Source organism: Orycteropus afer, unplaced genomic scaffold (genome assembly GCF_000298275.1).
Source record: "Orycteropus afer afer isolate SDZICR_OR568_19922 unplaced genomic scaffold, OryAfe1.0 scaffold00074, whole genome shotgun sequence".
NCBI lineage: Eukaryota > Metazoa > Chordata > Mammalia > Tubulidentata > Orycteropodidae > Orycteropus > Orycteropus afer.
The window spans coordinates 2,121,575-2,136,857 of record NW_006921661.1 but is presented as its reverse complement, the minus strand read 5'-3'; the positions used below and the strand labels follow the sequence as shown (position 1 = coordinate 2,136,857).

Sequence of the window (15,283 nt, the reverse complement as noted above, 5' to 3'; positions counted from 1 at the left end):
GAGACAAGATAAATTTGTTCTTTATCACTTGTGGCACTTTTTGGATATTTATAAGACTATCTGGATATATAGGATTTGCTTTAAAATAGTCCAGCAAGGAAACAGAAAATAGATGAAACAAATCTGATGAAATCTTGACAGTACTTGAAACTGGGTGAGTATGTGTCTATTATATCATTTTCTCTACTTTTGTATATGTTTCAACTTTTTCATAATTAAAAATCAGTAAAAATAAAAAACACATGTAGAAGTAAATGAAAATATTTACAATGATGGTTTGTAAAACAGACAAACAAAAACAGAATACAAAGGTGATAGTTCATGCTGATTATAACTGTGTCAAAAATAAAGTGTTTGACCAACACAAAGACAATAAGCACCCCTTAGTGCCTGCCCATAATGGGTTTCTAGGTACTTTTTTAGTAAAAGAATTAGGGACTCTTTGAGGAAATGTAATTCCATGTCTAGGGTAGGAATTGTACAAGATAAACCTGGAATATCTTGTTATACCAGATAACACAGAACTTATCAAAGTCTAGTAAGGTCATGCTGAAAGGACCCAGAAGCCAACTTGATTAGGCTCCCACTGGCCAAGTATAGTACAAATTGAATATTAGTAAAGTAAAGCACTATTAAATGTGCTTCAATATATGAACGCATAATGATACCTAAAAAAATATAACTGATTACTTTGAAGGAAACTAAGGAAGCAACTCAATATTTTCATAATAGTAAATAAATGAAGTAATAATAGTAAGTAAATCATAATAAATAAGTCAAAAGAAGCAAGCATAAAACTGGGGGGAGGGGGAGGGGGAGGGAGTAGTTGTAGAGAACATATGACAGTGACTGTGGAAGTGCCTGACAAGTGGCATCAATCCTGCACCAGGCTCTTTTAGCTCTTGTAAAGTGCTAATACTTCAACAACGGGGACAGATGAACTTCAATGTGAGAATGCCAAACTAAAGATGAAAAAAGCCCATGAAGTATATCCACAAGCAGCCTCACCCTGGAAGGGTTTGAGGGAAGAAGAGTCTGAGGTAAGCTTTGAAGGGTTACCACCTCCTGGGAAGTTTCCGCATTTTAAACTGCTCTCAAATGTGGGCTCCAGAATCTCATACACGGCCCTCACATTCCTGGGCACCCACATATTTCCCAGGGATAGGCCAAAGTTGTAACTTCAGACAAACAGCCATGTGGTTTCATTTCCCTTCCCTGAAATAAGGGGTCCCTTGAGATGTTCCTTTCAGGAAAAGTGAACTCCCTAGAACTTGATGTAATATCCAGCTTTGGAGTTTCACTTATGTTCTGACATTTTAAGTTTCAGGCAGAGTTCCTACGAAAGGGTTAATAAATTTAAATCAACTCCTACTGCTTCCCATTTCCACATCAAATACCTACTCTGGGCCAGATAGTGTGCTATGATTTTTCTACATGTTATTCCAATTAGTTCTCAAAACCCAGCCCTGGAAACATGTAAGACAAAGGTCTTCTGAAGATAAAAACTGTCAAGACACCACTGAATTTCACATTGAAGGAGTGGTTATGAGAGTGGCTACGGGAGTGAGAGGCAAAGATTTACTGAGTTAGAGTGAGGCTCTTCACAATGAATGCCTCCCACCACTTGAGGCTGTTTACTGACTATTCCCCTCAGTCCTCCACTTTACCTTTCAGACCTCTTTCTGTCCTCTACTATGGACTCCTCTACTCTGGATGGAGTTTTACTGGTTCCCATATCCCATAAGCACTGCCTCTTCCCCACTTTTACTATTACATTCCTTCCTAGGTTCTAATCTCAGTTCAACTCACGTCCCCAACTCTGACACCAGGAACCCCCTCCGTATTTTTCCATGCCCATAGCTCTTGATCTTCACTCAACTTGTTGCCTTAATCATTTAACTCCATATAAAAGCATCATTCATTTTCAATTGTATACTTCTGATCTCCCTAGTCCTTGTTCCTTGAAAAGGACAGGATTGAATATTGATTTATTTCTTTGGGAAGGGAAAGGCTACAATGTATGCTTTAAAAACACCTGTGAAAATTAGTTTGGATGCAGGCAATAGCCTGCTCAGGAACCCAGATTTCTCACAAGCTTGAGGTTACTGTATCATCTATCCCTTTGGGTCAGACTGGACAGCAAATAACAACAATAACAACAGCAGCTAGAGAAAAGCCAGTTAGAGATAGGTAAGCAACATCAAAGCTGCTTCATTAAGCAAAGCAGCAGACATCCTTTCCTGCTTTGTACAAGTTTACTTCCTCTGGTCCTTGGATATCCCTGAAAGAGTCTTCCATAATCATTCAACCCACTGCTGTCGAGTCGGATCCAAGTCATAGCGATCTCTCCTTGGGTTTCTGAGGTGGTATCACTATGGAAGTAGATTGCCTAACCTTCCTTTTGAAGAGTGGCTGGTGGGTTTGAATCACTAGCCTTCTGGTTAGCAGTCAAATGCCTTAGGCACTATGCCACCAGAACTCCTATAATCACTCAAGGCTGTGGAAATGCCATCATGTATTTTTCCCTGGATTAGGCGTATTAGCAGGGTCAATTCATAACTCTCACCAAATGAGCAGTTTTGATCCAATGTTGGTGGCAAGAAGCTCAGGAGACTGGCCCTGACTTAGAGCAGTCTCTTGTAAGCACAATCAAAGAATAGCCCAGTGATTAGGATCACAGAACAGAAAGCTGCTAAAAGGAGTTTCTACCTAGATATAAAGGACCAGATAACACATTTATTTAAATACTTAAATAATCCTTTGGAATAAAGCCCTGGTTTCCTAGGATGGTCTAGAAACACATCTTGAAGTTATTAATTTCTGAAGACATCCCTCCCTGCTCCTCCCCTCCCCCTAGTATACCAAACCCATTGTCATTGATTTGATTCTGACTCACAATGATCCTTTAGGACAGAGCAGAACTATCCTATAGGGTTTCTAAGGCTGTAAATCTTTATGGAAGCAGACTGCCTCATCAGTCTCCATGGAGTGGCTGGTGGATGTGAACTGCCAAGCTTTTGGTTAGCCGCCATTTCTTCCATTACCTTTAGCCACTCTTTGTCCAAGAGCAAGTTTCAGAGTGTCTTCTGACAGCCCTTTTGGTCTTTTCTTCCTTTACTGTCTTTTTAATGACCTTTTCCTTTCTTCATGTATGATGTTCTTGATGTCACCACACAACCTGTCTGGTTTTCAGACATTGGTGTTTAATGCATCAAATCTATTCTTCACATGGTCTCTAAATTCAGGTAGAATATAATCAAGGTCATATTTTGGTTCTCGTGGTCTTGTTTTAATTTTCTTCAGCTTCATCTTGAACTTGCATATGAGCAGGTGATGGTCTGTTCCCAAGGCAACTTCTGGCCTTTTTTGATGGAAGATACCAAGCTTTTCCATTGCCTCTTTCCACAGATGTAGTTGATTTGATTCCTGTGTATTCCATCTGGGGAGGTCCATGTGTACAACCTCCATTTATGTTGTTGAAAAAAGGTATTTGCAATGATTAAGTCCTTGGTCTTGCAAAATTTTATTGTGCAATCTCCGACGTCATTTCTGTCACCAAGGCCATATTTTCCAACTATCGATGATTCTTTGTTTCCAACTTGTGCATTCTAATCACCAGTAACAATCAGTATGTCTATATTGCATGTTTGGTCAATTTCAGACTATAGAAATTGATAAAAATCCTAAACATTTTCATCTCTGGCCTTAGTGATTGGTATGTAAATTTGAATAATAGTAGGATAATAATAACAACAATATAGCTAGAAGAGCCATATTAAGTAATTCACTGCACTACACAGATAATTTGTATTTATACTTTATTATCTACATCTTCTTTTCTTTTTCTTTTTAAATAACAGCTTTATTGAGCTATACTTCTCATACCATACAATTTACTAATTTAAAGGGTACAATTCAGTGGTTTTTGGTATATTCACAGAGTTGTGCAACTATTACCACAATCAATTTCAGAACATTTTCATCACCCTAACGAGAAATCCATTAACAATCACTACTTATCTCCTCCTTCCCCCAAACCCCTGGCAAACACCATCATTCACATCTAATGATGAGTCAACTTTCAAAATTTATTTATTTTTTAAATTTTAGGAATAAGCTGGCTAAGGACATCAAATATTTTTAAGCTATTTACTGAGTTTAGATTTTAAAAACTGATAGGTTACCTGGTATCATAATGAAAATCAGTGAAATCAACAATTGCTTGGGTTTTTAAAGAGTGAAATTATAGGATAATTATGACATTACTAAGGAGCCCTAAGAAGCTCTGGTGGCACAGTGGTTAAAGCATTCTTCTGCTAACCAAAAGGTCAGCAGTTCAAAACCCAGCAGCCACTCTGTGGGAGAAAGATGAGGCAGTCTGCTTATTTACAGCTTTGGAAACTCTATGGGGCAGTTCTACTCTGTCCTACAGGGTGGCTCTTAGTCAGAATTGGCTTGATGGCAGTGGTTTTTCTTTAAGGAGCCCTGGCTGCACAGTGGTTAAGCACTTGGCTGCTAACTTAAAGGTCAGTAGTGTGAACCCACCAGCTGCTCCACAGAAGAAAGATGTGGCAGTCTGCTTCTGTAAAGAATACAGTCTTGGAAACCCTATGGGATCTTTCACTCTGTCCTATAGGAGGGCTATGAATCAGAATTGCCTTGATGGCAATGGCTTTTCTTTTTTGAATGACACAAATACTGAAGTTCAAAATCTTCTCATTTAATCAAATGGCTGCCATTTTGCAAATGAACTACAGTAAACAAAAGATTGGATCTAGCTATGCTAAAGTATGGAAGAATCCAAACCCACAGACAAACACTGTCATGCAGTGGTATTTAAATGAGAACTGGGTTGGAACCCTGCTACTTACTATATGTGTGGCACTTAAGCCTGTCACTTAACCTCCATGCTCAGTTTCTTCTCTTTATAAAATGAGAATAAAATATTTAGTAATTATAGCTAGCATATTGAGAGTTGATACCAAGTACATTTGCAGACATATTATCAATACTACATGTGAGGGCTGTGGGTTTAATCTCCAGGTTATAAATAAGAAAACTGAAATTCACAGAAGTTACGTAGTTTATCTAAGATCTCATAATAAATGGCAAAATCCATATTTAAATTCTACTTCCCTGTGTTAGTGTGAAAATTAAATAATGTATATGAATGTGCCTATGACAGTGCTTGTCATCTGGGCTCCATGAATGTGCATTTTCCTTATAGAGGAACAGTCACACTCATAGAGAAATCCACTCCAAGGCAGAATTTGCAGGGGAGGGGACATAGTCATAGAAGGTCACCAAAACACACAGGCCCAGCCAGGTCCTTACACATTACTAAGCTGCTCAATGACTGAGCAGTTGTACAAGAAATGGGAGGGTGGAAAAGCAATTATGTCAAAAAAATCACATTTATTCTAAAATGTATAGTATTATAACACTATACTTTACAAGGATGGTAAAATAAATATTTGAATGAATAAATGAATATACTCTGCTAGACGTTAAGAAACCCAAGCCCTTGTATGGATTTTATCACTAAACCATTTTGGATAAGTCATATCCTCTCTGGATTCAGTTTCCTTATTATTACTATATATTTTTAAAGGAGGTGGTAGTCATTAAAAAACTCTCTAAGATGCCTTCTACCAACATTTTTTCATCTCTTTTGGTCCTAAGGTTGGAGTTCACCCTGAGTCCAATTCAGGATATGTACAATAAAGGCCAAGAGCCAGAATTGGATAGCCACTCTTCCCCCTCTTACCCAACACAATACCAGAAGTTCTAGCTAGTACAATAAGGCAAGAAAGAGAAATAAAAGGTACAAAAATTGGAAAGGAAAAATTAAACTGTCTCTATTAGCACATGACAGGATTGTCTCACATAGAAAATCCCAAAGAATCTCTAAGACAGTCCCCAGAACTTACATAAGATTGCATTATGTAAGATAAGCATACAAAAATCAACTTCCTTTCTGTATTCTAGTGCAAACATGTGGAGCCAAAATTAAAAATACAATTCCTTTTACAAGTGTTCAAAAACAACTATTTAGGTGTAAATTCTTAGGTGTAAATCTAAGAAAAAATGTATAGGATTTATATGCTGAAAACCAGACCAGCTTGATGAAAATGGAAATCAAAGAATACTTAAAGAAATGGAGAGGCATATGGTGTTCATGTATTAGAAGACTCAACAATGAAAAGATGTCAATTATTTCCAAATTGATATACAAATACAATGTAGTTCCTTCTAAAAAAAAAAAATCCCAGTAATATATTTTGTTGACATAAACATTATTATTCTAAAATTTAAATGGAAAGGCAAAAGAAGTAGGACCTCTAAAACAACTTTAAAGAAAGAATAAAGTTAGGGGAAACAATCTACCTGATTTCAAGATTTATCACATAGCTACAGTTACTGAAAACATGAAGTATTGGTAGAGAGAAGGGCACATAGAATATGGAACAGAACAAAAAACCTAAAAACAGACCCACACAAATATGTCCAACTGATTTCTGACAAAGGTGAAAAAGCAACTCAGTGGAGAAATTATGGCCTTTTCCATTAATGGTGCTAAAGCAACTGGGCATCCATCAGCATAAAAAAAAAAGAACTCGATCTTAGTCTCACATCTTGCACAAAAATAAACTCAAAACAGATCATAAACTTAGTGAAAATTTGGAAGGGAGGGGTATAGTCATAGAAAATCTTTAAAACCCATAAGCTTTGTGTAAAACCATGAAATGTCTATGAAAAAAACTTTCAGACTTTCAGACCTAGGGTTAGGCAAAGACTTTTTAGAATTTTAGAATTGAGACCAAAAACACAACACACGAAAGGAAAACTGATAAACTGGACTGCTTCCAAATGAAACTTTTTCTGCTCTGTGAGAGACCGTGTGGATGAAAAGACAAGCTATAGACTGGGCGAAAATATTTACAAACCTCATATTTGACAAAGGACTTGTACAAATGACATATAAAGAACTCTCAACACTCAACAGTATATAAACAATCCATACAGAAAATGAGCCAAAGAGTTGAAGAGACACTTTACCAAAGAGGATATATAGATGGTAAATATTCATATGAAAAGCTTTTTAATATGATTAGGCCAAAAAACCAAAGCCATTGTCATGGTTAGCCATTAGGAAAACACAAATTGAAACCAATGGGTAAACATTTAAACTGTGGTACGTACCCATGTCATGGACTCTGATTCAGCAATAGAAAAGAATGAACTACTGACACACACAACAACCTGTATGAATCTCCAGAGAGTTATGCTAAGTGAAAAAAACCAATCTCCAAAGGTTACATATTGTAAGAATCCATTTACAGAACATTCTTAAAATGCCAAAAGTATAAAAATGGAGAATGGATTAGTAGTTGTCAGTGGTTAAGGGCCATGTACGGTGTAGGATGGTAGTGAATGACAGATCTCTGTGGTGATGCACATATTCTGTATTTTGACTGCATCACTGTCCATATCTTGGGTGTGATACTGTACTATATTTCACCAGATGTCACCGGAGGGGAGACTGGGTAAAGGGTACTGGGATCTCTCTGTGTGCCTTCTTATAACTAGATGGACATCTATAATTATCTCAAAATAAAACATTTAATTAATTTTTTTTTTAAGTTCAGCCTTTGGGAAAATGTTGTGTGACTTTAGGTAAGTTACTTCCTTTCTCATAGGACTAAAAGGATTAAATTAAGAGATCAATGGGCTAAGGATTGTGCCTGGTAGAAAATAAGTGCTCAACAGATGATTATCGAAATAACTAGTCTTAAGAACAATGACAGTGGGGATAGATGAGTTTCAGGTTTCAGCGGGTCAGGTTCTGGCTGGAATTAGTGATCCACTTTGGTGGGGCTAGAGAAGGAAAGAAGGAAATAGACCTGCTGTGAAAGACATTTAAACGACAGCATTAATGGATCTGGGTGACAGATTAGATGCAGTGATTCTGAGGAACAGGGAGTCTGTGATGATTCCCAGGTGTATCACTTCAGCAAATGGGTGGTTAGTGGCGCTATTTACTGAGCAGATGTGGAGTGTCAACAAGAGGAAATGAAGGGGAGTTTTAAGCAGAGATGCCCAGTTAACAATCCGTTATATTCGTCTGGTGTTCGGAATACTACTCTGAGATATAAATTTAATTTGATAGTAACCTGTATGCATACGGTAACTGAAGGCTGGAGAGTATATGGGATCACCTAGCTCTGGTGGCATAGTACCTAAGGCATTTGACTGCTAACCAGAAGGCTGGCAGTTCAAACCTGCCAGCCACTCCTTGGAAGGAAGGCTGGGCAATCTACTTCCTAGTAATACCGCCTCAGAAACCCAAGGAGGGGTTGCTGTGAGTCAGATCCGACTCAGCAGCAGTGAGTTTTTGGTTTGGTAAGGGGAGAGTGAGAAAAGCCACAGCTCCACAAAGGAATTCCAACCTTTAAAGATTGGGTAAAGAAGGTTGGTCTAGCAAAGGAGACTTGGAATGGTCAGAAAAGGAGAAAAACCAGGCACATGTGGTGCCTATTCAAGACAAGAGGAAGGTGTTTCAAGAATGAGCGAGTGGTCAGCTGTGACAAAGAGGTGGAGGGGTTAATTAAGAGGAGGAATGAAAAATCACCCCCTGAATTTAGTGATCTCGGTGTTATTCAAAGCTTTTTGAGAATAGCTTTGGTGAAAAGACAAAGTAGGCTGCATATTCAAACAGACTTAAGACATGAGTAGAAGGTGGGTGGAATGGAGACAGTAGTGTAAACAGCCATTAACAGTTTGGCCCTAAAGAAAAGGAGAAATCACAGTGAGTAGGACAGAGTTTGATATCAAGGGAGAATTTTGTTAAAAGTACAACCCTTAGGAATTGGAAATGGAAAGCAACTGATGGGAGGAAGAAGGTGAAGATGCATACGAACAAGGGTAAGAATGATCTGAGTAAGCAGGAGAGGATGTGATCCAGAGAATAGGTGGCAGAATTAGCTCAGATAGAATGGGCACTTCATCTCCTTTAAGAAGGGAGAAGAAGGAAAGGACTTATGGAGATACAGGCAAATTTGGAAATCTATTGGCAGTATGTGCAGACTCCTTAATAGCTTCAATTTTATTGTGAAGGAGAAGGCAAGGTCATCTTCTATGAATTCATTCTCAGCCCAGCCTAGTTCCTGGAACAGAGATATTTAATAAATAAATTTATTTAACAACAACAACAACAAAATAAACAACTACTGTTTCCTGAATGCAGTTACTCTTTGGAATCAATAGACAACGTTCTTCGAATTTGCCACTAGGGGGCAGTGCTGCAGCCAAACGTCTGTCTCCTCAAATCCTTTAAGCCAGTAAAACTGGAAAATGACAATACATTGTAAGTCATAAAATAATTTTTCAAGAAAATCTTACTGCAGCTTTATATACATGTACACATGTGAGGGTGTGTGTGTGTGTGTGTGTGTGTGTGTGTAGTTCCTGGGTAGTGCAGTTAACATAATGGGAAAGGTTGGTCGTTTTAGCCCACTCTGAGTCACCTCAGAAGAAAGGCCTGGCTATCTACTTTCAAAAAATCAGCCAATGAAAACACGATGGTGCATAGTTCTACTCCGACACACATAGAGTCACCATCAGTTGGGGGTGACTTGACAGCATCTGGTTTTCTACACACATATACAGATACATACATACTGGGAAATGTCTGGCCTTCATGTACCCAAAGGGAGAAGGAGTGTTCAGTTTCTCCTGTCAATCTACAATATCATGACGACCCACAGGTCATTTTTTGCATATCTTCTATAGCACACAGAAAATATTGGGTAGACTATTATAGTTTCTTATAGTTAATTAGATAGGAAGTGTTGAGGGAGGAAAGCCCTAATCCCTGATAACACTTGCCATAGTTTCTTTCAAGTTGTTTTTCCCTCCTACACTTACCACCATCCCAGATTAAACCAAAAAGGTATGTTTATAAAGTTTTAAGTAGTTGTAATCTTTTCCCAAACTGCTACCTTAGATGCTTAGTACATTCTTATAAGGAAGTTTTTATCATTTACAATGCCACCTGCCTGTTACATAAATCGTAAGCAGCAGCTATTTGGGAGGACGTGTGTGGTGGTTCGAACCTAAGCATCTGGCGCCACAAAAGAAAGGCCTGGTTGTGCTTTTGTAAAGATTACAGCCAAGAAAACCCTACACAACAGTTCTACTCTGTAACACACGGGGAAACTATGAGTGGGAACCAGCTTAATGCCAATGGGTTTCTTTTGTTTTATTTTTGGTTTGGCAATGAAACTGAGAAATTCTTTCCAAGTTTGTGTCCAATTAATTTGGGCCTATAATGGAGTTCTAACTTACAATCCTGCCCAAAGCAAACAAACCAACCAACCCACTGCCCTCAAGTAGATTCCGATAGAAACCGTATAGAAAAACAAAACAAAACAAAAATACCCACCTCATTGTCATCGAATCAATTCCAACTCATAGTGACCCCCACTGGGTTTCCAAGACTGTAAATCTTTCTGGAAACAGACTGCCTCATCTTCCTCCTGCAGAATAGCTGGTAGGTTTGAAATGCTGCACTTCTGGTTAGCAGCCAAAGCCTTAACCACTATACCACCAGAGCTCCTTAGTGACCCAATAGGCTAGAGTAGAATTGCCCCATAGGGTTTCCAAGGCTATAAATCTTTACAGATGCAGACTGTCACATCTTTCTCCCACAGAGCAGCTGGAAGGTTCAAACTGCTCACCTTTTGGTTAGCAGCTGAGCACTTTAACCACTACACTACCAGGGATGCTTTCCTAATTTACAACAAGGTGCAGAAATTCTCAACACAAAGTAGAATGTAAGGGCAGACTGTTTCCTAGGAGTTTAGGGTTACTCAGAATGGTTCAGATTCAACAGGGAACTGAACTTTCACAGTGGAAAAGGCTTCCAGTGATACCAGTGGAACACATCACATCCTAGTGTAAGAAAAGCTGCTGCTGGTTTGGTCAGTTGCCTTATGGGTTAGAGCTTCAAGGAAGATGAGAAATAGACTGAGATAATTATATGACTTTAGGGTGTCAATTAGTTCAAATGTGTGAAAAAGATCCTGATCCAAAAGCCTTGAAAGTTCAACTAAATTTTGCTCAGCAACAAAAATACCCAAGGAATGGGTCATAGAGAGTCTGGGTAACAGAGTTCAAGTAGTCACCAGTCAAATGTAGATACAGTGTTCAATTAACTGCTTGTAAAATGTTTCCAAAAGAAAATTTCAAGGTTTTTTAGTGCAGTGTTCTAGTTGACAGTTAAAGATCACATTTCTACTGGACACTTTTACTAGCTAAGGAGCTCTGGTGCCACAGTGGTTAATGCATTCAGCTGTTAACCAAAAGGTCGGAGGTTTGAACTCACCAGCTGCTCTGCAGGAGAAAGGTGAGGCATTCTGCAACTGTCAAGATTTACAGCACTGGAAACCTCATGGGGCAGTTAGTTGTACTTTATCCTACAGGGTTGCTACAAGTCAGAATCGACTCATTGGCAGTGGGTTTGGGTTTATTCTCCTAGTTGGTATGATACCACTTTATTATTTTGAGGAGCTCTTTGGAGCAACAGATTTTGTGTTGTGTGTTTAATATTTCTACAAATGTTATTTACAAATCCCTCCTCCTTAACCCTAATAAAAAACTCAATTTTCCTGAGGAAATGATAAAACCTTGAAGAGGAAATTGTTCCTTTCATAGTAATTATAATACTGAGGCTACATGGACATCCCTGAAAATGAGCTTTAAAACTGAAATGAACACTTTATTCCCCAATTGCTGTTATATTTTAAATCAGTGTCCACATTCAAAACTCATGTGTGTGTTGAGTCCTTAGATTTTTTTTCCAGCAAATGACCTAAGGGCCTGATTTCATATTCATTCTCTCTCTCTCTGTCTCTCGCTCTCTCTTGCACTCCCCAACAACAACACTTCCTTTGAAAAACAGAATGTCATTTCCTCAGTCCAGAGGCCAGAAGTCTCTTGGTTCTGATCTGGGAAGGCAAGACAGGAAACTCTGGTAAGCTTCTGCCTCTTCCCCCATGGACAGCCACTGGTGCAGCTGACCGAGGGCAGGGTCTATTCAGAGTTCCCTTGATGCACTGCAGCTGGAAGGCAACAGCTCACTTCCAGGCTGTGGGAGTGATACCAGAGACTCAAGCAACAGAAATCACTCTAACAACGGCGCTTCGGCACTTCGTAATTAGTGAAGAGGAAGACGAGATGGGAGATCTTGAGAGCCTTTAGCGACCTCACTTCCTTACACCTGAGATTTTATGCCAGATTATTTATATATATATATTATATATATATATACACACACACATACATATACATATGTGCACATAGATCCTCTCCTGGGGGGCGAGGCACATAGATCCTCTCCTGGGGGGCGAGGGGAAAAACCAGAACGCCTCACCGCTCAGCACCAGATTGTGCTATCTCTTTTTTGATGTTGCCAGCTTCTTACACAGAAGGGAGCGGCTGTCCCAGCAATTTCAGTAAACAATGTCAGTTAGCACCACCTGGCAACTGAGAACCTTGATCTCTCCCAACCCCAGACAACAAGGGCTGCACTACACAAAACCTGGGCCAGTGAGAGGAGACCAAACTGCAGTGTCACCACGGGGGGGGGGGATGGGGGGTTGTATGTGAGAGACACACAGAATAAAGAGAGAGAAGGGGGGACAAACAAATGAGTCACTTAATATAAGTGCCGCACGTGCTGCTGACGCTGCCCAGGACGCCGGGGCTGTGGACTGGAAGGAAACAGACAGCTCCTCGAGAAGGGCGGGCAGAGAAAGGGAAGGGGGAGAGGGTGTGAGGCGCCTCGCCCTTTGCGGGGGCTGGACCACGCGGCCCCACGGCCTACCACCCCCTCTTCCGCTTACTCCCTCAACCCCACTTGCACAAGCCACTCAAGGGTACCACGCTACCCCAGCCCAGGGAATCAACTCTCTCGGTCTCCCCAAACAATCAATACCCACTGCCGTCGAGTTGAATCCCGAGTCACGGAGACCCTACAGGGCAGAGTACTACTGCCCCATAGGGTTTCCAAGGTTGTAAATCTTTACGGATGCAAACTGCCGCATCGTTCTCCCGCAGAGCGGCTGGTGAGTTCTATCCGCCAATCTTTCGGTTAGCAGCAGAGTGCTTAACCACTGAGCTACTACAGCTCCTCAAAAACAGTCAACACAAACTTCAATCCTGTATTTAGTTTACAGGGAGGTTGGCTGGGGAAGTGCTGTCGACGCGCCCACCCAGCGGAGAAGTAGGAGCCGCAGCCGCAACCTGCTGCCCCGCCCGCCCCGCCCCTCGGCGGCGCACCTGTGACAGGTGTGCAGGTGCCCCACACACACACCCTGGCGCGTGGTGCGCCAGTCGCTTCTCAACCTCCTGAAGGCCCGGGGCCAGCCCTTAGCCGGCGCAGCCCCTCCAAGAGCCCCCAGCCCCTCCACAGGCCGCCGGGCGCCCCCAGTCCGCGCCCTCGGCGGCCGCGCCCGCTCGCCGCCTGCACTCACATAGCGCCTCAACTTCTTCTCGGGGGGCGATTTCCTCAGCCAGCCGGTGCACACCACGTCGCCGCCACCGCTCATGCTGCCGGCCGACTAAAGCCCGCGGCCGGGTCGGGCAAACAAGGGCGCGGGCGCGGGCCGCTGGGTCGGTCAGCCAGCCGGCGGTGCGCAGCTCGCGGCGGAGGGGAGGGGCCGGGGCAGCCGGCAGCCGCGGGGCGAGAACTAGGCTGCGCGGCGCGAACCCGGAGAGCTCGCGCCCGCCCGCTCTCGCACGCGCGCACGCGCCCAGCGCACTTTCGGCCTGGCCGCGGAGGGGCCACCCCAGCAGGAAGCTGCCGGCGCGCGCTCGCCACGCCCACAGCTCGCCGCGCCCCCCGGCGGGCCGCCTTCAAAGGCGCAAATGCTGCCCCCCGGCCCCCGGAGCCTTGAGGTCCTGGCGGAAGCCTAAAGCTGTCACGGGCCTCGCCCCCAACGTCTTCTTTTATTTTTTTTTTCCTGAAGCCTCTAGCAGCAAGTCCAGGAGGGCTGGAGGAGTCGGACGCGCCCCGGTGGGGGGGGGGGAGTGGGAGGGGCCTGCGAGCAGTCGATTACAGATCGATTTTTCACCGAGGGTCAACCGGGACCGGAGAGCTGCTAGCTTTACCTATCCATTCCCAGAGTTTCAGGTTTCAGCGGGTCAGGTTCTGGCTGGAATTAGTGATCCGCTTTGGTGGGGCTAGAGAAGGAAAGAAGGAAATAGACCTGCTGCTATATGCTGGACGCTTTTACATTCATTGTTCACATGATTATTTTAGCAAAACTATGTATTGGGCGGGGAATATTACTCCCGTTTTACAGATTAGCCTAAAGTCTAGTATAATGTGGAGCCAGGTTTCTAATTCTGATGGTGTGAAGGAGAAGGAAGGCGGAGTCCTGTTCATCTATCCTTTAAAGTGGGGAAATTGCAAATCAACTTGGGAGCCTCTTACTGCCAGAAAAAACGTCCAGCTGGCTCTTACTCTACCTCTGGAAAAACAGAATTCAGTAGAAGAAAACTTGTATGATTTGCAGAATCAGGAAATGAAGGAAACAAAAATGCATCATGTTTGGCGGTGAGTCTGCAAAAAGCGTTTAGACCCTCAAGAACACGGATCGACACGGCGGCTGCAACAATGAGCTCAAACATAACGAGGATAGTGAGGATGGTGGTGCAGGACCAGGCAATGTGGTTTCTTCTGTTGTACATGGGGTCGTTATGAGTCAGAACCCACTGGATGGCACCTAACAACATTTCAAGGTGAATTGGAAGGCATGGTGGTATAGGAGAAGGTATAAAATCAGGGTCAAAATTCTCCAGAGTTCCAACTCGTTCACATAGGCTATGGGGTGGGGGGCTCATATGTAAATTGAAATGGAATGATACCTCTCTTGCAGATTTCTAAGGAGGTTTAATTGAGATAAATATGTGGAAGCACACACCTGACAACCCAGCCCTTTGAAAAAAAACAAACTTTAAGTAGGTGCTCTTTTCAATTTGCAAAGTGCCTTTACAAGCAGCATTAAAAGGTAGATCCAACCCAAAATTCTCTAAGAAGTGGGTACTGAACCAGTTGTCCTTCTGAGGAGTGAAGATGGGGCAATCTACTTCAGTAGTGATACTGTCTCCGAAACCCAAGGAGAGGTCACTATGAGTCAGGTGCGACTCAACGGCACATAACAACATTCACTGCTCAGAATCCCTGGGTGGTGCAAACCATTAACACGATAAATTGCTA

The 15,283-nt window shown here is 42.0% G+C and overlaps 1 protein-coding gene across 1 annotated transcript in view; it reads right to left on the bottom strand.

Annotated features, from left to right (window-relative positions):
• Positions 1-13,610, bottom strand: part of GAB2 (GRB2 associated binding protein 2) — a 245,087-nt gene extending 231,477 nt beyond the window's left edge. The window contains exon 1 of the mRNA XM_007940891.2: positions 13,536-13,610. Within this exon, the coding sequence (XP_007939082.1) occupies positions 13,536-13,610 (75 nt within the window). The remainder of the gene's footprint in view (positions 1-13,535) is intronic.
• Between the last annotated feature and the right edge of the window lie 1,673 nt (positions 13,611-15,283).